The sequence below is a fragment of the Scardinius erythrophthalmus genome (assembly GCF_964197995.2).
Source record: "Scardinius erythrophthalmus genome assembly, chromosome: 24".
In the NCBI taxonomy this organism is placed as follows: Eukaryota; Metazoa; Chordata; class Actinopteri; order Cypriniformes; family Leuciscidae; genus Scardinius; species Scardinius erythrophthalmus.
Window position 1 is genome coordinate 8,344,656 of NC_138244.1, and position 23,626 is coordinate 8,368,281.

The 23,626-nt window shown below is 37.9% G+C and overlaps 1 protein-coding gene across 1 annotated transcript in view; it reads left to right on the top strand.

Annotated features, from left to right (window-relative positions):
* Positions 1 to 3,519: 3,519 nt before the first annotated feature.
* Positions 3,520 to 23,626, top strand: part of dgkzb (diacylglycerol kinase, zeta b) — a 29,984-nt gene continuing 9,877 nt past the window's right edge. The window contains exons 1-14 of the mRNA XM_081356682.1: positions 3,520 to 4,325; positions 18,741 to 18,846; positions 18,996 to 19,091; positions 19,291 to 19,368; positions 19,456 to 19,512; positions 19,585 to 19,653; positions 19,734 to 19,805; positions 20,328 to 20,444; positions 21,265 to 21,336; positions 21,421 to 21,516; positions 21,592 to 21,674; positions 21,754 to 21,814; positions 22,274 to 22,387; positions 23,441 to 23,581. Of these exons, the coding sequence (XP_081212808.1) occupies positions 4,126 to 4,325; positions 18,741 to 18,846; positions 18,996 to 19,091; positions 19,291 to 19,368; positions 19,456 to 19,512; positions 19,585 to 19,653; positions 19,734 to 19,805; positions 20,328 to 20,444; positions 21,265 to 21,336; positions 21,421 to 21,516; positions 21,592 to 21,674; positions 21,754 to 21,814; positions 22,274 to 22,387; positions 23,441 to 23,581 (1,362 nt within the window). The 5' untranslated portion in view covers positions 3,520 to 4,125. The remainder of the gene's footprint in view (positions 4,326 to 18,740; positions 18,847 to 18,995; positions 19,092 to 19,290; positions 19,369 to 19,455; positions 19,513 to 19,584; positions 19,654 to 19,733; positions 19,806 to 20,327; positions 20,445 to 21,264; positions 21,337 to 21,420; positions 21,517 to 21,591; positions 21,675 to 21,753; positions 21,815 to 22,273; positions 22,388 to 23,440; positions 23,582 to 23,626) is intronic.

Here is a 23,626-nt window from a genome sequence, read left to right on the forward strand (position 1 = left end):
CACCTGGATTAATCAGTTTGTCCAATAATGGCAGACAGGAAACAAATGAGCTGGCTGAAGTTCAGGAAGTAGTGCAGCTGGGCATAAAGCCAATTGCTTAAGTGTTCTAATTGTTTTTAGCACTATGTTTATATTATATTATGGAACAACATTCCTGTCCGGAAATTTAGTCCTAACTAGGGATGTCCCGATCCGATCCACGGCATCGGTATCGTGCCGATACTGGCCCAAAACGCTAGATCGGATATCGGAGGGGAGAAAAAAAATTATCCGATACCTATGATCCGATACCCATTAGGGGTGGAACGGTACGTATTCGTACTGAACGTACGTTCGGTGCATGGATTTACACAGAGAATACACGGTATAAAAATAAATAAATCTCGCGTGCACATTAATTAATGTAATACGAAACTAACGTTACTGTTAGATACGCGCATATGCGGGTTCTTTAGGGACACCTAATCTGTAGCCCGCCTTAGCTCTGAACGCGCGTCTATATCGCTTCAAACGCTCACTTTATCATTATACGCGCGCGGCGCGTCCTATTCGCTTTGGACGCGCGAATGGATTCAAACTGTTCAAGCAACTAGACGCGATAGACGCAAATTTGACGCTCTATTCGCGTTTTGGTGTGAACGCAGCAAAATGAACAGGCTGCGATGTCAAGATTGCAATGCTGGTGTGTGTGTGTGTGTGTGTGTGTGTGTCAGAGAGAGAGGCACGGGCGCGATCGAACAGTGGAAACAAAAAAACATACTCCGTCATTTTCATACAGGACATCATTAAAACTGGAAAAAGTGTTTAGCCTACTTATATTTGTGTAAAACCCAACATTGTGCTTTTGTCAAACTGTAAACTCTTGTCAAACTGTAACTGTCACCCAACCAAAATCACACACACACACACACACACACGCGCGCGCGCGCGCGCGCACACGCTGTTTAAAAGCAAAAATGATCTCTTCTTTTTGGACATTCATCATTGCATTGGTTTTCATTTCTTGTCCTAAAACAGAGCACTAATCTGTTTATTTTTAAGTTACACATTCTACATTGAATAAAAAAGAAAATCATGTTTTTAAAAGTAGTATTATTTTATACAGAAATAAATTATTTATAATTCAGATGAGAATAAAGTTAAAGTTAATTAAAATTTAAAGGAAACAAATATATTGATCTGAAATATAGCAAATTAATTTTAAATTCATTCAGGTTACCAAACATATCTCAAGGTCTTTTGAATAAAGGCTGGCAGTCTTTCATTATCAACTGTTGTTGTGGACTATATACTGGAGAAGTATTTGTTCTCCATTTGAGTGAGATGTTTTTAAGTGGCTAATTGAGGAAAGTGCTTCCATTATATTTTATTATTAGTAGTATTAGTTCAAGAATAAAATAAAAATATCGGATTGATATCGGTATCGGCAAATAGCCAAAGCTGCGGCATCGGTATCGGTATCGGAAGTGAAAAAGTGATATCGGGACATCCCTAGTCCTAACCACATCCATAAACCTAAACCTACCTATAACTTATCCCTAAAATCAGCGAAAAAATTATAGATGAATAACACTGATGTAGAAGCACCTAACCATGGTTGTAAGCCTAAACTTGACATAGTAAACATAGTAAACTTGTCCCTCAAATTTGATTGGTTGATTGAAATGTTGTTCCAGGAACATTTTGCACTCGGTGAAATCCCGTTCACCGGTCGGGGGCCTGAGATTGCAAGAAAAAGTATTAAGGATGAAGTTTCTGTACATTTATTATATAATGCATTTAAAAATTTTTATTTCCATTTTATCCTTCCTTTTTTGAAAATTCTTTCTTTCTTTCTTTCTTTCTTTCTTTCTTTCTTTCTTTCTTTCTTTCTTTCTTTCTTTCTTTCTTTCTTTCTTTCTTTCTTTCTTTCTTTCTTTCTTTCTCCTCCCACTTTTTGTCTATTTTTCCCTACCTGAGCAGCCCAGTATGTTATCTAACTGAACCCAGTGTGTAGGAGGGGATTATATCCATGTGCTTATAGAATATCATCTCTGTGGATGGTGCATAGCAGAAGAGCTCTTCTCTTGTCCTCTGCTGCCGGGGGAGATCGGAACACGTGTGAAATTGGCTGAACTTTAACCTCACAGGAACTAGGACAAAGTTAACACTACTGTGTCCTCACTCAAAATTCCACAGGAACATATCAGCGGCTCTGTCAGCACTACTTTATTCAGTTAAAGTGAATCTTACAAAAAGAGTCATATTTCACCCCAATAAAAAACTCTTTATTGTAATATAGTCTGTCTGGAAACAATAATTTTGGCATGAATTATAATTAAATAAATATAAATATATAAATTGAAGTAAAACAAATGCTTAAATACTTAAACAAATATAAATAATATATAATGGATGGATAATGTATTATATTATAATAATGTATTATAAAATAAATTTTAATTTTTTTTTGTGTAATTGGAATGAGATAAGAATGAGAATATGTTCGGATATGTGTTTAACTGTCATATAATGCCACAATGCAAAAATATATCTTTATCCAGAAATATATTTTTACGCAAATTCTTTGTATTTTTTTTTATTATGGTAATTTTTATTTAATAAATTTAAATACATATTTATTATTTTATTTGGGGAGTGAAATATGACTGTTATTTTAGTATTATTTATATAGTATTTAATAATATTTTGAATGAGCTTTTATGTTTATATTCTCAGTTTCCATTTTAATTTTAGTTAAATTTTTTATGTGCCATTTTATGTCATTTTCTATATTTACATATAGCTTTAATTTATTTTATTTCAGTTTTAGTAAGTCATTTTAGTACTTCAGTTGGCATAATTTCAAATTTTTTGTTTTTCCATCTAATATTTAATTACGGAAAACATTTTTTAATATATTTAGCACCAAAATAAGGCTTGTTTATGTGTTTTCTTGCACTTTCACTTTGCCACTTTATTCCAGTATGTACATCATATTAGATATTTGTATCAAATTAGAATCTGCCAACAGATTTAGACATCACAGTTGAGGTTAGCATTGCTAACTGAGCCGCCAATCCAAGAAAAGCTTTAATTTCGTCCTTAGACAATAGAACTGTGGTTGAAACAGCAACGCAGTTGCAGCCCAAGACGTGTGTGTGTGTGTGTGTGTGTGTGTAACAAGCTTGTATATGAACCGTGGGCCTCGCTCCAAACGTCTTTATGTAAAGTCTGAGTGGGAGGGAGGCCTGATCCGCTCTTCTGTTCCAAAGTTAGAACAGTACTGCAGAAATACAGTGATGACTTAATCAGATGTGAACAAAACCACCCACTTTGACGATATAATGCAGAAAAACTCCTGTCGTACTCTTCTTTTGCACTTTGACCCTTTAGATTTGACGAAGCGACCTTCTTCCCCTAGTAGAAACGTATTATGTAATACCATCATGCAAAGTGTGAAATTTGTGTGCATTGTCGACTGCTTCCTGTGATGGTTTACCACTGAGGTTTTCACCAATTCTCTTGATCTACCAATAGATGGTGACACACTCCTGTCCTAACCTGGACCAGTGAAGGGAGAACGTGGTGCGGGGGAGGTGTTAAGAGAGAGAAGACCTGATAAAAGTGTGTGTTCGAACGTCAACGAGCCAGTCAGGCTGCACGGCAGGACACGGGCAGGTAGCCACACGTCTAAGAGTCCTACACCTGTTTGACACTTCCTGGATTGCGCACACATGCCTGGTTCATGTGTAGAAAGTGAAAGAGAGAGAGTTTGCTAAGAGTGAAGCTTCTTGCCAAACAAGCAGCTGAGTTGCAGTAGGTGAGCCGTGAAGGAGGAGGAGGAGGAAGTCGACTGGCTGTTGCCCATGGACGATAAAAGAAGGGACGTTAACTGTCAAAACTGTCCCCGCAACACAAGATCTACTTCCTGGTGCTGTGCCGTGCTTTTCTGCATGATTGCCTGACTAAGCCGTACTGTCAGTGGAGTTCACGTCCACCCACACCACCTCTGAACCTTGTCTTCGAAAGTTTCTCTTGCGTTTTTTTTTTTTTTTTCATCTGCTATGGAGACTTTGATGGACTGGGTTCCTGTGACCGTCACGTCTGAAGTTGTGACAGGAGGAGTCAGGTTGCACATCTGAGATGGAGCAGTCAAACCCTCACCCAGAGGGAGAGGTGGAGGGGCTGTCCCGACCCCTGGAGGCTCTCCTGGACGGCGAAGAGCCCGGAGGTCCTGATTCCGCCTCCTCGTCGTGTTCTGACCTGTCCATCACAACCCCTGCAGCTCAACCTTGTCCCAACAACACCAAGAGCTTCTCTGGACTGCGGATCTTTGGTAGAAGGTGGGTGAGGTGTTTGAGATCTTGAATAGACTCGCAACGTAAGTGTTGTTCAAAAGGAAACGTTAATTCATTTCTTTATTTCCCTTTTACTCCAAACATTCGTGATTGGAACAGTGTGTCTGGAGTGTGTTTTAAATTCAACCTTTTTTTTCTCAATTTAATTATAAGCTGTTTTATTTTATTTGTAGGCTTTTTTATTTGATTGACTCTCAATTTCAATGTAAATTAAAAAATAAGGTCCTACTTTAGTTTAGGGTCAAATTCTCATTATTAACTATGACTTTTGCCTCAATAAACTCCTGATTGCTGCTTATTAATAGTTAATAAGGTAGTTGTTATGTTTCGGTATTGGCAGGATTAAAGGATGTAGAATGTCATGTAGAATAAGGCATTAATAAGTACTAATAAACAGCCAATATCCTAGTAATATGCTAATAAGCAACTAGTTAATAGTGAGAATTAGACCCTAACCTGAAAAATAATGTCTTTTTTTTTTTTTGAAGAACTAAAAACGGCAAAATGGGCTAGTTTATTTTATTTGAATTATAGGCTTTATTATTTTATTTAATGGACTCTAAACTTCAATGTTGAATTTAACATAGTAGGATTTTTTCCCCAACTTTAAAGACAAATATTATACATATTTGAATCTTGTGGTGTCTCTTCCCTTTCTTTACATTGAACGTTCGTGACTGAAACAGCACGTCTGATGTCTATTTGCAATTTAAACTTGTGTTTTGCTTGGACCAGCCCTGTGGTAAAAGGCACCACCTGCTTCATCTTTCTTGGAAACACTTTGTAAAACACCTTTCCAAACCTTCAATGTAACTATTTCTACTTAAAAAAATTAACTAGTAACTCCCATGACATCACCTCAGGTGATGTGCGCTTTGGAAATTTCATCAGGCGTCTAAATTAATCCTCCGATCTCCTGTGGTTATCTGGAAATAGATGCCTTTAATGGATTGGAGAAGCAATTAATTACGCACTATAATTGTCCGACCTGTTGGGAGAACAGCGGATACCTGTGCTCCTCACTCCTGACCTCGTGCACCTTGAGTTGACTTAGATCTGTGTGATTTTAACCTGAGTGTGTACCTGTGAAAAACTGAGACAAGGCATTAATAACATGAGGATGTGAGATAGCAGAGAAAGCAGAAGTACGTGTTTCTTTTTGTATCTTCTCCACTCACTACTATCTTGTCATGGTTCATTTTTGCATAGTTCAAAATTGTCCCCTTAAAGGGTAAAAAGTAGGCTACATATTTTTGTAATCTAAAAAACTGCAAAACGTTTCTTTTAGGGTTAAAGTCAGCCTATAGTGGGTTTTGAACTGGCCACCCTTAGTACATTGCCCTCTGAATGGACAGGTTTTGTTGTTGATTGGTTGGATTCTGTTCTTCTTTCAAAGTCCTTGACCTAAATTAAGGGTGGTATGTGCGATTGCTCTGTTAGTGCGGTTCATTCTGAAGTGTGAATTCTGCCATCCGAAGTAGACTGACACCGCTGAAAAGATGGGTCTCAGTCCGCTTACAAACAAACTCTGGTGCGGTTCGAATGAAATATGAACGCGACACCGACCAAAGACATGTAAACGAACCAAAAATGGGACACGATTTACATTTATGCATTTGGCAGACGCTTTTATCTAAAGCGACTTGCGTTGAATTTCAAGGTACACATTTACATTCTTATCAATTTGCTTTCCCTGGGAATTGAACCCATGACCTTGGCATTGCAAGCACCAACGCTCTACTGTTTGAGCTACAGGAAAGATGTCATAAGATGTCAATAAAAAGGACAGAATGCTCAAGCATACCTGTTTTTACTCATCATAGTCGCGATGTTGCCCATTACAGTACGGTACAGGCATCAGACCCACGTCTCCTCGCTGCAGATCTTCGTTTATGTGTGTGACGGAGGGATTCCTGCCGCTGTTTTGACTCCTTTACACATTTTATAAGCTCTTCACGAGTTCTCAGCTGGTCAAAATACCATCATATGTAGGTTACGCACATACAACGAGTGCATTTAGCCTGGAACACAGTATTGTTTTAGATGTTTGGTCACGAAATATACGTAATAAAAGCCGACCAATCAGGTTGGGAACAAATCCCTATGTCTTTAGGTTTGGTATTTATAGGTTTGGTGTTAAAAATGCCAATGTGAATGCTATTCATTTTTTTTTTTTTCCTGACCAGGCAAACCAAGCGAACTGAACTACAAGTGTGAACACACTCTTAAGACTTCTCCTGTTTCACAACTTAATGCTATTAAATCCCTTCATCTTTACACCCTCAAAGTGGCAAAAAGGGTTTTTGCAGTGATGCAATAGAGGCATCATTTAGGGTTCCCCAAAGCATCTTTCAGTAAATAGTTCTTAAAAGATGATTTTTTTGTTAATGTTAAGAACATTTTAACAATTTAAAGAACATTTTTCCACTATAAAGAATCTTTTGTCCAATGGAAAGCTTCCATGGATTTAAAGGTTATTTATGGAACCATAGCTGCCAATAAAGAACCTTAGAATTTTTCAAAGTTGGATGTAATTTTGTGTTGGCGGGAGAGGAAAGTTCTCCTTGAAAAGTGCGGATCCTATTTGCTGTTTAATCACTCTCTCCAGTCAAATCAGTTCTTTATAAACTTCTTGACCTGCAAGCCCTACTAGAATTTTCTAACTAAGTCTAAATAAAGCTTTTTGCAGATCCTGCTTTTCTGCTTTCCACTATGAAAACCTTTCACAAACAAAACTTGGTTAGACAAGTAAAGTATCCCACCAGACACTTCACGTAATCAGCCGGAAGCTGTTTTTGCAGGTTTTGCATTTAGCTTTTTAAATGCACCACAGGCAATGGAAGTTTATTTATATACTATTTGTATTTTATTTTATGGACTCTCTAATTCAGTGTTGAAAATAGTAGCAGTCTAAAGATCCTGCTTTTCTGCCTTCCACTGTGAAAAACTTGCACAAACAAAACCTGATTAGACAAGTATCCGATTAGAGTCCAATCAGACACATAATGCAACTCTGCAAGTGTGACTGGAATGTTTTTGCAGGTTTTGCAGTTGGCGTTTATTGCACTACAGACAATGGAAGTTCCCTTGCTTCATTTTTTAGCATGAAAAACCAGTTTTTCCAAGTGAGAGTTTGAGAAGAATTCACCCTGAGAATTCAGTCTGGTTTCATGAGGGCTTTAGTCAGTTTAAAAATTTAGTTTTTTTTTTATTCGCCTTTATTGATAATGGATATTTCTCATACTGCTGTATTGTTCATATTTGATGAACCCTCTAACCTTAAAGGGAAGGTTCAGACAGAAATTAAAGTTCTGTCATTATTTACTCACTTGTATGTTGTTCCAAACCTGTATGACTTTCTTTCTCATCCATTCAATGAAAGTCAATGGGGGCCAATGTTGTTTTGGACCCCATTTACATTTATTGCATGGACAAAAACAGTCAACAACTGTGTTTGTGATCCACACAACAAAGAAATGCAGGTTTGGAACGACACGAGGGTGAGTAAATGATGACAGTACCTTAATTTCTGGATGAGGACTGCCTTTAAGTATTAAAATTTGGCACATAACTTTTTTTTTTTTTTTATGTTTGTGTTGCATAAATAAAAAAGACACTAAAATTGAACGAGGGACCCAAGCCATATCTTCAGTCAAAAATATCATTAAGACTTGTTAGACTCTTTTAGGGTTGGTTTAAAGGTCTCGTGTTATGCCCCTTTTCACAAGATATAAAATAAGTCTCTGATGTCCCCAGAGTGTGTATGTGAAGTTTCAGCTCAAAATACCCAACAGATCATTTTTTACAGCATGTTTAAATTGTCATTTTTTAGGGCTCCGAAAAACGCGCTGTTTTAGTGTGTGCCCTTTAAATGCAAATAAGCTGCTGCAGCACGACCCAGGGGGCGGAGCTTCATGATCTCGCGCTCAGTCTCTCAGGACAATTTCATCTCACGGAATGATGATAATATCAGAAACTCTCAGTAACGGTGTTCAGTTCGAGTCGGACGATAATGCCTACAGAGTCAGAGTGCTGTATAGAGATGAAACAGGTATAGTTTAGTAGTTTAATTGCGGTTATTATAACGTATTTGTCATCTGCTTGTATGTATCCATTATTTATTAATAGCCTACAAGTCTGCTGTCTGAATGATGATCAAACATGTACTGATGAGTTTAATAAAGTTTATTGTACATCACACAAAAGATGAAGTGTCAGTTTTACTTCAGAAAATCACCGTAAGAGCTGAGTAAACACAGTAAGTTATAAGAAGTGCGCAACGAATTTCGGTAGAGTTGAGGGAGCATTCCTGTGGGCGGAGGTTAGTCAAAAAACGGTTCTAGTGACATCATTAAAGAAGGAAGTAGAGGGGTGTAGTCCAAACGGGCCGTTCGATGTAGTCAACTTCTGTTAAATAAAATAACTCGCTTGGCATTGAACTTTGAGCTTTATAATTTTACAGATATTATTTATACTCTAACAACAACATTACACACTAACTGAAGTTTGAAACATGGGATCACGAAGAACGGGACCTTTAATTAGCAATCACCCGGAAAACCACCCAGAACATCTTAGCAACCAACATCCTAGCAACTAACAGATGTTATAGCATATACTAACATCCTAGCAACCACCTACAATCTCGCAGCACTGTGGATGAATTTTGCATCAAATATTTTCTTCAAAAAATCTAAAACATATTTTTGTTTTTATTTGTAGTCAAATAATATTAATCCTGTTAGTGTTAGCCTAATTAATAATTATGTTTTAGTACATATTTTTGACTATAGCTTGTTTTAAAATATAAAGCTGTCAAACATAGAAATTGACTTTATTCTGTCAATATTTCAAAATAAATGACCATTTCTCCATTTCCCCCGTCCATCGAAGTGTGTGTGTGTCTGTACTCCACCTGTTCTGTGTGCTGATGAGGCACCTGTTCACGGCTGTGTTGATGTGTGTAATCTGATAATGCCATGCACAGCTAGGACACCTGGGGGACACAGGTTGTGTATCTCTGTGGTACAGAGAGTTCTGACTGGATTCCTAGGGCCAGGAAGTTCTGTGCTTCTAAACGGCCGGTTAAAAGTGCAGATTGCATCAAACAACTGCTTTTTTTCAGGTCATAGGTAGACACAGGTTTCCTTGAACACACTCGCGCGACTTCATTTGCATGGCTGCGCTGTTCCGCCCCTTGGAGGAACAGGCCCATTTCTGCAGCTATCTTTAACGTTTCGTTTTATGCTGGAGCTAAGTATGGATCAGGGTCAGAGTCTCAGGTTTATGAAGATCTGTTGTAGGCCTTTGTTGGGGACTGAATGTGTGTGGGAAAGTGAACACGTGTGTATTGCAAGTGCTGTTGGATATTTCCGACTTCCCACTTTTGAAGTCGTGATTACGAGCTCCTCGCATTCAAGTGCTTTGTTGACGGAAAGAACAGGAAGCATGGAGGAAACCAGGTTTATTCTTGCTGTTTGTTGGGAAAATAGTTATATTTAGTGTCCCATTCATTGACAACCATATAAACATTCACTGCGATAAAAATAGATGTGATTGTGATTTTTGCCATAATCAAGCAGCCCTATGAGAGACTGACAGGAAATGATGTCGTACTCCTGGAATGAGTCTGGAATTTGAAATAGGCTCTAAAAATAACCACCATTATGTTGCTATGCTAAGAAATAGGAACAAAAAACCCCATTCAGCTCTTACAGTAAATGCTGTCTTGTTGCTCGTGATGAAGCGCTCTCTGGTGAGAGACATACAAATGTTGTGTTGTGTCTGCGGTCTGACCGTTGTGGTGGAGGAAGTGCAATCATAGGAACTGATCGATTTTGCAGAACAAAGATGGAATTGAAAAGACAAAATCAAGGATTTTTGTCTGATCATCAGTGGCATGGCACGATTTGTTAATATTCACATTTTGTGTAATGTAATACAAATGTTTCTAGTATGACGCAAAAGCAGATGACGTGTATAAATTGTGTGGCAATTGATACCTTTATTCACATATAGTACAACTGTGATCATATTCACATTCCTCCCGCAGAATCTTTGAAGATGTTATCTTCTTTAACAAGAATCATAAGATAAAATGATTACAAAATTTGCACAGATCAGAAATCACAGAATCCACAAACGGCATGAGGTGGCGACACAAAATATTAGGAAACAAAGGGTGTGTAAACTTAAAAAAGATCATTTTGTCTTGTGAGATATGTATCAGGGCAGCTAAATAGTACTAAATATAAAACAAAATGCAATTTCTGTAATTTCTCTTTTTACTTCAGATTCTGCAAGGATTATATACGTAGATGATTGAGACTGAGAAGTGTTTATGTGGATGGAGCGGCTTTTGTTTAAATGGTGGTCTCAGTGTTTCCTATCCAGCAGGTGGTGGCATTGCCATCCTTTTCCCCTTCAATCCAACATTCACCTCTCCTGCAACATCAGAGGGACTGCTCAGAAACATGGAAAAAAGGAAGAGGGATTTGCTTGAAATAATTTACACTGATAAATCGGACGCAATGAATGTGCAAGTAAATGGGGTCAGTTTTGGTTTCACGTTGACTAAAGTTGGTTTTCTATTATATGCTAAATGTATCTCTAATAATAATCATAATAATAATAGAGGTGGTGGACTGTAGCGTAATTGTTACAGATTTGAGCTGGTAAATTTAAATCCTGTATGGACTGATTCATTAGTTATCTCAATTTGACACACAGATGTATTTTTTCCACTGTTCATTTCTTACTGCTAATAAATTAATAGCACTTTTGGTAAATAAATACATTGCTGTTTGGTAATTAAAAAAATGATTTTCATTAAGTTGCTCTTTAAATTTGTAAGTACAATCAACCTGGAGGTTTAAGTCATTTCAACTTAAATTACATTAGACTGATTTAAAAAAAAAATTGTTGAATCTGTGTAAAAACACATGTTGTCATGAATTATGAATCATATATATTTTTTAAAGTGTCTATTTGAATATAATTTAATGTAATTTATTCCTGTGATCAAAGCTGAATTTTCAGCATCATTACTCCAGTCTTCAGTGTCACATGATCCTTCAGAAATCATTATAACATGTTGATTTGCTGCTCAGGAAACATGTCTTATTATTATTTGATGAATAGAGAGTTCAAAAGAACATAATTTATTTGAAATTTAAATCTTTTATGACAATAAAATGTCTTTACTGTCACTTTTGATCAATTTAATGCATCCTTGCTGAATGAAAGTGTTAATTTAAAAATAATAATAATTCTTACTGACCCCAAACATTTAAATGCTATACTAGAGGACACTGTGGCCTAGAATAAAAGATTACAAGGACAAACTTGATGTAATTGTCATTGATACGCACTGATTATTTAAGACCATTAACACGCAGTAAGAAAGTGTTGTAAATGGGTTTAACTTTGATATCATGTTGACTTTAACCACAGGGTGTTCCCTATAATAATCTGTTTTGTAATCAAATGTCAATGGGGTGGGCTTCTATATCAAGTGAAGTTCACAGTGACTAAGGGACAGCTAAGCAGGTTTGGTTGCCATGATGTTCCACTCCATGGTAACAGCCAGCAGATCTCTCGCCTCCATCACTTAAAAGACAGTAATTACTTCCACACCGATTCGCCAGCTCTGTGAGCATCCGTCACGCACAGAAGTGCACCTAAGAACAAGGAACACAATCAAGTGGCTCGTATTGACACTCAGTGTTTAAAATAAGACCGATAGTAAACGAACCCCCTGCGTAACAAAACTGCGATGTTTGTTATACGTCGTCGAATTGATATTCAAGCGCATTCACCACTCACCGGTGTTCTCTTGCGCCATCCATAATGCAACAGCACAAGGGCCTTGAAATGGAAATGACAGTCATTGTGCTTTTGGGGTGGAGTGGCATCGCCGTGTCGTCCTATTAGAGGATCTGAATAGACACAAGGTGTCCTCTCTAAAGCCATCATCTTTACGATTAGCTTTACAATGGTTAAAAAAACGACACGCTGTTTAAACCTGATAGCGCTCTCGTGGGTTAAACCTCATAGATCATCTTCACAGCTGTGGGTGTTGCATGTCGCGGGTTATTTTGCGCCAGAATTGGTGCTATGTCCTCTTTTTCTTAAGCAGTATGCATAACGGTCTGTTTAAAAGCGGAAGCAGCTTTGCAAAATGTTCACGAGGGAGATAATTATCATAAAACCATTAATTGTTTTCCTGTAATGCACTTGGTGTCTGCCACGCATATGTGCCAGGAAGACTGCATAACGTGATCTAGGAGTCTAGAAAGTGATAGCGGCGGTTTGTGCTCGTGTACGTCTTGCACAAACTCCCAGGGTTAAGCTGATAATTGGTCATTATTTTAAACCGGAGGTTTCGATGCACCCTGCATTCCCTCCTACCGGCTACCTCCTGCCTAGTCGATGGCTCTTTCCTATGTGATGTGTGCTGCTGCTTCCCAGTGAGCCGTGTTGTTTGTGGGTGGTTGTTTCTCTTCCTGTAGGCTTGAGTTGTGTTGTTCATCTCTGTCTGTGTGCTGTGTTGTTGTTGTTGTGTGTGTGTGTGTGTTGGGGGAGGCTGTCTCACCTGTTCATCTCTTGGACTTTCTCTGTCAGTTCACTGTGAGGAGACGGTCAGGGAAGGAGACAGGAGCTAAACTCTCAGGTCGTATAATATCTTTTTTTTTTTTTTATGTTGACTAATATCTGGAGAGATATCTTTAGAACTTGGTGTTTAGAGATGTTTGTACTCTATGTGGACATTTAGCAGTGAGTTTGGACCAGTTGTTCTTATATTGAGTACTTTTTTTACATAAGCTTTGTGTATTATAAAATCAATATAAATGTAGCAGGTATAATAACAAATGATATGGACAGCTTAGAAGTGCAAATTCTTACTTATATTGAGAAATATTATTATAATTTTACATTGAATTATGAATACTATTAAGAAGTAATAGAAATATAGTAATGTTATTAAATAGAATAATATTAATAAAAATTAAAAAAATATAAAAAATAGTATTTTTATATTATTTTTATATTGAAAATAATATATTTAAAAATGAATTATTATTATTATTATATGTAAATTATGTATAATGGCCTTACTAATATATATATATATATATATATATATATATATATATATATATATATATATATATATATTCCATTTATGGGATTTTTATAAGGGATTATATATATATATATATATATATATATATATATATATATATATATATATACATATATATATATATATATATATATATATATATATATATATATATATATATATATATATATATATATATATATATATATATATTGATAATTGGACATTTTAAGAGATACCTCAGTTGTGTTAAAGTAATTTAAAATTATTATTAGAAATATTTAAAATAGTCTAGGGCTGTGCTTTTAATTAAATCTGTCGCGATGTAAACAAACAGAACCACTAATCATTATGTAATCAGTGACAAACAATCGTGATATTACTGTCCCATTTTTTTTAAAATTTAGATGGAGCTAATCACTCCAAACACAGACTTTGGTACTAAAGAAAACCCACTTCATTAATTACATACCATTGCTAGATATGACCCTGAATTAATTAGTAATTAGTCTTGATTGAGTCTCACTTCCATACCCTGCGTGATGAGCAAGATGGAAAAGTGTTTGGTGCGGACACACATTCTTTTTAGGACAATTTTCAGTGATTTTTCAATGTAATGTACTGTCACTCCTACTGTAGTGCAATACCATGTTTAGTGTAAATAATAGAGTGCCTATACAATACTTGACAAAATCATCAATAAGTATCATTCCTTACCCTGAGAGTTTTGTCTAGGTCATATCGTCTCTTAATGAGATGAGACTAGTTACGTTACTATAATTAGTCCAGGCAGTCACTACAGAAAGCCCTTATAATCTGCCCCGGACATCCCCGTGTGATAATCAGGACGTTAGCTGAGCAGAGCTTCATTTCCTTGAGTGCCTTTCACGTCATGATGGCATGATGTCATCACCTGTGGATTCACAATGCGCCTTTGTGGGCAACTGGCTTTGCTAGTATTAACACGATTTGGAAGGCAAATTGTCCCGTCGTAAACCCCTGGAAAATCTGTGCTAGGACAGGCGGAGTTTGCTTTCTGCGTTCATAACAATGTTAATGACCAGTATGAACTCTCATGTCTAGTCTTTCCTTCTGAAACTACCAGCGTACTGTATGTGGTGTTGTGGATGCTGGAGTCGCCATCAGGGTTTTTAACTAAGCTAACCAAAAAGACATTCTTGGTAAACCAGATTCACTAGCTGCGATTCATGCTAGTCTGTTGTGGACGAGGTGTTTTCGTAAAATAATTTCCTAAATTTGATGATGTCCGGAAGCATTGGCTTGTATTGGGACGATCTAGATTATCTCGGTTTCAAGGATTAGCTTTAAATCTTGCTCAATGGAGGTCAGTGTGACAAGCTTTCAGTAGTTTCTGAACGTAGTGCTAAAATGCTAAATCTATGCTGACTGGCTAAATTTTCAATCAACAGCCTCAGCGGGAACATTAGAAAGGGAACTGTATCCTTCCAGCCACCATGGACACTTTTTTCAGACGACATTTTAAGAGGAAGGAGGCAGGAGAAGCCGTGCACGACGGTCATGTGCCTGAACCCTGTCGACACAGGAGGCCGAGCATTGCGGTGCCAACCAGCCGTGCCCGTCGGCGCTCCAGCGTTGGCCTTCCGTCCACTGCATTGGCCCAGCGACGCCGATCCAGTGTCCAACTTCAGGCATTACCCCGAATCACTACCAGTCAACCGGTACAGAGAAGCAGTGGAAGACGGCGGTCCAGCACCACCACCCCGAAAGCCAATCCTCGCTTTGCCGTACGCCGGAAGAAGGTAGGCAAGCTCCGCAATATAGACACACACCTCCTGGGCCCCTCCATGCTGCTGGCCAGCCTCATTCAGATGACCGAAGAGGAGGAAGAGGACGAGGAGGGCCGTAGTCCATTGCCAGGGCAGGTGGAACTTAAGGGAAGCTGCCCGAAGTTCAGGAGTCACACGGATGTGTTGTTTTTAGAAGGCGAGAGTGACAGCGATGAGTCCAGCGGGCACTCAGATGAGAGTCACCCCTCAGGGCTGCGCAAGGAGCACCTGGAGGACGCCAGTGTGTCAGACTGGGAAATCAAAGAGTCCTCTGTCTTATGCCAGCAGGACTGCCTTCCTCTGGCTGTGGTGGCAGAGCGTATCCAGGCCCACCCGTTGATCAGAGTTCCCCGCTGCCTCAGGAGGAACTCGTCCCATTATGGCCACGCGGAGATGGGCACGCACGTCCGCTTCTGCCGCGGCAGCCAGAGGAGGCGCCGTCGTCGGGTCTCCACCATCTCGAAAGCGGGAAGCCCCTGGCCAGGAAGAGGCCTGCCGCTACCTAACCGAAGAAGCTCCACCTGCAACAGGGCTCAGGCGACTCTCAATCCTCTCCTGGGTGCTTATTACGATCCCAGTCTGGAGTCTTGGACTGGATTCTTGTCGTATGTAAAATCTTTTCTGTTGTTGGGTCTAATTGTCATTATATTTTATCACGTATCAATTCATTTCGTAGGATTTCATAAAATGTTCTTACAAGAACAAAAAACATCCATAAAACACAAAGGCTGTATCCTAAAAAGTAGACAGCTTACTTGTTGCCTTGCTGCCCTATCTGTCAAATGACTGATCTGTTTGCATTCAAAGGTACTTCACGAAAATGATTTCAGACGGGCTCCAGCATAAGCGCTCTACAACAAAATATAGAGCGGCTGAACTAAGTGAATTTTGAATTACTAAAATATAAATTTCTCACTACACTCTAAATAAAAATCCGGAATAATTTGGCAAAACTCAAAAAAATGTAGGTGATCAAAGTAAAATTCAAAATTTCCGTTAGGAAATTCAAAGTTTAAGCAAGCACAACTGGAACAGATTTGTATTTTTTACTCATACATATGAATTGCCCTTAACTTGAACTATTTGAGTAAGCTAATTCATACATTTGACTTACAATTACCATGTAATCTCAACTTAAAAATTTTAGTAATGGAAATTTGGCTAGCTTTAAAGGACAAATCAAGTGAAAAATGAACCTGGGGTTAATTAACACATGGTTACCGAGTCGATCGTTCCCTGCGATGCGTTTTCATTAAAAAATCGAATGTATAGAGTTTTATCTTTAAAAACAGATTAGCTCATAACAGTAGTATATGGGGCACAGAGTAAGTAAAAATAAATCGCTAGTTAATACCACTAACAAGGCTCAAAATAGCCTCACACTAACACGGTAACATAATGAGGGTCCTTACATACAAACCGAAGCATTGAGAACTTTGTAAGTGTACAGACAGTTTAATAAGAAGATACTTTATAAAGACAGTACATTACGCGTTGACATGCAGGATCCATCTTGGAAAACAGTCTCGACTAATCGAGCCACGAACGCCGTCGATAGGATAGCTGGTCGATAGGAATTACGTTTGTGAAATCTAATGTAGCACGGCGTTCGTGGCTCGATGTAACCGTGTTAGTGTGAGGCTATTTTGAGCCTTGTTAGTGGTATTAACTCGCGATTTATTTTTACTTACTCTGTGCCCCATATACTACTGTTATGAGCTAATCTGTTTTTAAAGATAAAACTCTATACATTCGATTTTCATGAAAACGCATCGCAGGGAACGATCGACTCGGTAACCATGTGTTAATTAACCCCAGGTTCATTTTTCACTTGATTTGTCCTTTAACTAGCTAATTCAGTAAATGCTAGCTTGCTATATATACAGAATAACTAACATATATCTGTTCTCAAACCAAACTCCACTTATCACCATGATGGTAACCCCCCAAAAAACCTAACATAACAGAAACTCTTCTAAATTAGCATAGCAAAACATTAAACACTACAAATCTCCCACTTAACATTAATATTGCACAAAAAACTTATGTAACACTTCATTTTTAGCATTTACTCTCCCTTTCAAGTGTCATGGCAAAGCATGCTGGGAAATAGAAATAAGTTTGTCTAAATGAAAAGAAATAAATTTGTAAAACTCAAAACAATCATTTCAGATTACTTAAAATGCGTAAGTTTTGTGAACTCAAAAGAAAAGGAAAGTTCTAAATACTTGTTGGTTGGTTTCTTTAGGCTTGTAACATTAAAGGTACATTCACAATGACTGTGACTATATCGCTGAAGGTCAAGAAGCTGCTCGACAGTTGCTGCATCATGCCATTGCACAATTGCATGAACTTTCTTTTTGCACCAATATAAGAGAAGAATGACATCAAGCCAGTTTGCCACTGCAAATTGTTGTCAGTGTGAATACACCTATAGTAAATGAGAGAAGACCAAGTAAATGTAACACAATGTACAGGCTTGTTGATAAGATACATCTGAATCTCCACTTACTTTCAAGGCAATATCTTTAGAAATTTCTCAAGCATTCAAACATTTAGATTGAATGCATGCAAGAGCAGGTAGTTCCAATGCAACTTTTCATTGCATTGACCTTCTCATTCTCCGTCCCGTGGATACGAGCTCCATGGTGCTCGCTCATTAGCACAGCTACTACCATAGCGAGGTAATGTGACTCATCATCACTACTGATCACCCAGTGGCTTCTAATCAACAGGTTGCTAAGCTTCACTGAATCGCTCTGTAGGGATTAGGACACAAAGGTCAGGGCAGGCAAGGTTTTGATTACAAAAAACCTTGGAAATGCCCCACCTAAAGCTAAAGTTGGATATTTGCCTTCATATATGCATTTCCTGTTTCCTTTGCATAAACGTTCTTGAAAACCTTCTTGTTTAGCCATACTACTTGCATCAGAGTTCCTGTACAAGGAGAGGCAACATCTGCTCTGCTCTTGTCTATTGTGTTAGCATTTAGCATGAACGTTGATGTTTCTGCTCTTATCTTGTTAGCATAAACGTTGATGCATTGATAGCATGCTCAGATTCTATATAGATGTGTATAAAACAGTTACATTGAGTTTTATTAGTAAAAAATTGCGTGCTGCATCTTGCAAATTTGGTGAGCTAAATAATATAGGCTGAGAATGATCTATCCTCAGTGTAATGTGGTCATACAGAAAACAGATTTGGAGGCAAAAAAAACATCCATAATGCTCTTTGTGGGTGGCTGGTGAAAATAGTCTTATTGATTGAAACAGAATTAAACAGATGCAATTTAAAGAGACCCCCAAGGCTTTATGGGTGGAACGCTGCATAAAATAAGATGCCAGCTTTTCAGGGTAAATGCTTCTAATTTGATTGTTTTTGATCAGTGCTTAACTTGGTGAAGATGTGATGGGCACAGGCAGTGTGTTTAGTCTTTAATGTCACTGTCATGGTGTTTTTCCTCAGGAAAGCCATTGCCAAGGCTGGTGTGCAGGATAACGCTGCCCAATCCGGCTCCATGCCTGCAAAATGTGAACCCAACAAAGAAATTTGCAACACCGTGGATTGGACTGTGAGTTACACATCTGTATTTTAACAAATAAGGTCCTGTAGAAGGCAGCATTCTCATTCATCTGTGTGGCAGCTCCCATCTCCAACTCATATCACAGTAATCTTTCAATAATCTTTTGTAACTTCTTACCGGTTAATTGTTTTCCACAGGAAAACGCCCAGTTTGGCCAACATGTGTGGTTTGAGCACAGTCCATCTGGAGATTTCTGTTACGTGGGGGAGACGTATTGTTTCGCAAAGTCCCTGGTAGACGACCCATCTTTTTATTCTTAAACATACAGCATAATGAGTAGTTTGTAGTAGTGTGCCTCTATTTATTAAAAATCTTGCACAAGAGCTCTCTCTACTGGTCAGATGTTGTATGCACATATTCAGATGCTTGACTAACGCCTGTTTCAATCTGGTTGTGTAAGCAGATGCCAATAGTTTCATTTTCTTTTCTCAGCAAAAATCTCTTCCTCGCCACAAATGTGCATCCTGCAAAATAGCTGTTCACACTGTATGCATGGATCAGCTGGAGAAGGTTAGACATTTAGGTTAAACTGCAAACTGAATAGAAATTAGGATGTTTTTAACTTTTTATCTCAACAAATGAAATTCTTTTTAACAGATTAACTTCAGGTGTAAGGCATCATTTAAAGATCCAGGGATGAAAAATGTCAGAGAGGTAAGCCTTTTTGTCCCTTAAAAACAAGCATTATCGTATAATTTTGTTATAAAACTGAAAAAAATCTTTCAGACTCCAAACATGAGACATCACTGGGTCCATAGGAGACGGCAAGATGGAAAATGCCGGCAGTGCGGAAAGGTCAGTGCAACACTCATAAAATATGAAACGTGTAATCATCCAGAAAGCATTTATGGCCTAATTTCACTCTCCTTCCTCAGGGTTTCCAGCAGAAATTCTCCTTCCACAATAAAGATATTGTGGCCATCAGCTGCTCATGGTGTAAGCAGGCGGTAAGTGTTGCACATCTGATCTGAAATCAGTTTTCTACAATGGTTGCAATATATACAAGTGTACTACCGTTGTATCAGCAAGATTTTTTTTAAAGAAATTAATAGTTTAATTCAGCAAGGATGCATTAAATTGATCAAACGTGACAGTATCTTTAATTTTTACAAATAGTTTTAATCAAAAAACTGTTTTCAACATTAATTAGAAAAAAATTAGAAAATGTGTCTTGAGCACCAAAATCAGCATATTAAAATGATTTTTGAAGGACCATGTGACACTGAAGACTGAAGTTGTGGAAAACTCAGCTTTGCAACACAGGAATAAATTACATTTAAAAATATATTCAAATAGAAAACAGTTATTTTAAATTGTAATAATATTCACAATATCACAATATTACCATATTTTTGATTGAATATTTGATCAACTTCTTCCAAAACCATTAAAAAATCGTACAACCCAAACGTTTGAATGGTAGTTTATAATAAAATATACATCAATGCACTTTGATATGTGTCTTACAGTATCACAACAAGGTGACCTGCTTCATGCTGCAGAAAATCGATGAGACGTGTTCCCTCGGCGCTCACGCGGCTGTCATCATCCCTCCAACCTGGATCATCAGAGTCCGCAGACAGCAGGTACCATCCGACCTGAGGAGAGCTGGCTTTATTTGACCCGTTCATAAAACACATGACTCCATTTTGTTTGGAAGTGCTGGTTGTCATATGCTAGTCCTATTAGGACTGTCTACTTTTTTCAATATTTTAAATATTGAGTTTATTGTTCCAATTGGCTTGCTAATTTGTCTGTAATTTGTCAGAAGCAATAAAAAGTCCACGTAAACCACCATTCAAAAAGTTTAGTTTGAATTAAAGGGGTTTTTTTCAGCAAGGTTACATTAAATTGGTCAGAATTGGCAGCAAAGAAATGCTGTTCCCATTCATCAAAGAATCCTGAAAAATATTATCACAGTTTTCAGCACGACTCTCTCAACATAGATAATCATAAGAAATGTTGCTTAAGCTCCAAATCATCATATTAGAATGATTTCTGAAGGATCATGTGACACTGAAGATCAGATTAATGATGCTGAAAGTTCAGCTTTGATCACAGGAATAAATTACATTTTGAAAACTTATTCAAATAGAAAACAGATTTTCTAAATTTATAATAATATTCCACAGTATTACTGTTTTTACTGTATTTTTGATACAGTAAGACTTTTAAAAAACGGTAAAAAATCGTACCAACCTCAAACTTTTTAACGGTATATATTATATATCCTTCAAATAAAGATCCAAAGTACTAATAGTGATTATGATGCATCGACTGACAAAGTCTTTCAGACAGTGTTTTTAACAAGGTGAAAAAGAGGTCATCTGCATCTCAAATGTAAACACATAAAATGAATATGTACCTATAACCCTGTATAATCTGTGTCCATCATCCTGTTTACAGGCGTCATTAAAGAGCAGTAAAAGAAAGAAGAAAACCTCTCTGAAGGCCAAACCCAGCAGGAAAGCCACAGAGGTAGCAAACACCATTCAACTACTTTGAAGAAAAGTGACACGTATATCTCATATATATGATGATATTTTAATGTTTATCTCTCAGGATGGCAAATGGAAGCACTTTGTCGTGAGACCGATTCCTTCTCAGCTCATGAAGCCTCTGCTGGTGTTTGTCAACCCGAAGAGTGGCGGAAACCAGGTCAGAACCGACGCAGAGTTTGTATTGCATACTTTTGTACTAGCCACATAACAGCACTTTATCTTTTCTATGTAGGGAACCAAAATCATCCGCTCTTTCATGTGGTACCTGAACCCACGGCAAGTGTTTGACCTGACTCAGGGAGGTCCGAGAGAGGGGTGAGAGATGATACATCATACTTTCTTTCTTTATTCGCTCTGAGCTTGTCCTCTTACAGTTTCTCTTCTTGTTTTTAAGGTTAGAAATGTACAGCAAAGTGCCCAACCTGCGAATCCTTGTTTGTGGCGGAGATGGAACGGTTAGTCAAATATCTGTGCTCTTATCTAAGTGAAACTGGATTGTGGGTAATATTATTGCTGCTCTTACAGTGTGTGCACAGTATGCAAATTTTCCAACACTGCAATGTTATCGACATGGCCTTCATATTTCAGAACGTTACAGCTTTTACATATCAAATAAATGCAGCCTTGACTGGACTCGAAGTATTCAAAATTTCCCACAATGCAGTGCACTAAACAGTTCCTTCAATGTCCAGTGTGACTAATGAAGCAGACGTACTATCAGCCATGATTCATGAATAGTGCCTCTATTATGTTTAAGAGCAGAAATCAAGTCATTTAACTTTGCCTGCACTTTATCCAAGCCAATTATTCAAAGTTTGCCTAGACTGACACATCTGTTGAATTGAATTGACCCTGGTCAGGAAGCTCATGGGGTCCATCACGTGTTGTGTTCTCTATATGCTCTGTTTGGACAGGTTGGCTGGATTCTCTCAGTGCTGGATGAACTCCAGTTGAACCCTCAACCCGCCGTGGCCGTGCTGCCCCTCGGGACGGGAAACGACCTGGCCAGGACTCTTAACTGGGGCGGGGTATTAACCTGAATCCTTTTAGTTGCAATGTTCTTATAAATGTATTGGCGTTAGTTAGGACTTTTCCTCTTTTTTTTTTTTTTTTGAGGATTGAAAATTTAAATACAAGATGCAATTTTAGGTTTTTACTCTCTTTAAATTTATATTAGAATGTCCTCCTATACACTTTATAGGTAATGGTAGGCAATTTCAGAGAGGCAAGCGTAAGCCCTCAGGTCCTACTCGCCCAGCTCTTTGTGGGCGTGGGAGGCGCCTATATATAACGTTTTTCAACACAAACGTTTTCAACCCAAGGTCACTTTTTCTATGTGAAAGCAGGATTTGTGGTTTAATCCTCCTGTTGTGTTGGTGTCAATTTGACACCTATTCGATTTGCATCTGCTTGAAACACTGGTTAAACAATTTATTTCATTTTGAAAATTGTGAGAATATTTCTCATTTAGATTCACGAATGCGAATGCAAAGTTTCGACACAGATTTGTTTTGGAAAGGCTGATCAAATACTGTTACAACTTTTGTGTTGGGATCACATTGGTTTCCATGCAATCTGCCAAAAACACTTTGAAAAACAGTAGAGTCAGGTAAAAACAGAAAACATTCATTATAGCTCGTCAAACACTAAAATCGATCAAATACGTGAGGATTTGTGAATTTTAAGACTCGGAAGTATACTCAAAATTGAAGACTTGTCCTCTGAATCATCCAAGTAAAATTCTGTGCAGCTAATTTTGAAAAGAAAAATGTGTGGGTTAGGTTGACCTTTAACACAATAAAAATATACAATAGAAATAGATGGGAATTATTACATTTCTCACATATTTTATAGTTTTTTAGTCTCTGGTCTCTCAAGCTTCAATAGAGGTTTTCTGCTTTTCATACTGTCAATCTTTAGGCAAATTGCATGGAAACCAATAGGGAACACACAACAGGAGGGTTAAACACATAAACCTGGTAATACTGACAGATTAAAGTGGTAGAACAATAGAAAATGACCCTACTATCCATTGATTTTCTCATTGTTTTCTGAAAATGTGTGTATTTGTTGACTTCAAGGGCTACACAGATGAACCGGTGACCAAGATCTTGTCCCATGTAGAAGACGGCAACATCGTCCAGCTGGACCGATGGAACCTGAGCGTGGAACCCAATTTAGAGGCCAGTGAGGAAGAGAGGGATGAACACCAGACGGACAAGGTCAGCTGACACCAGTAGAGGGCGCTAGGCTTCAGCAGAAGAACA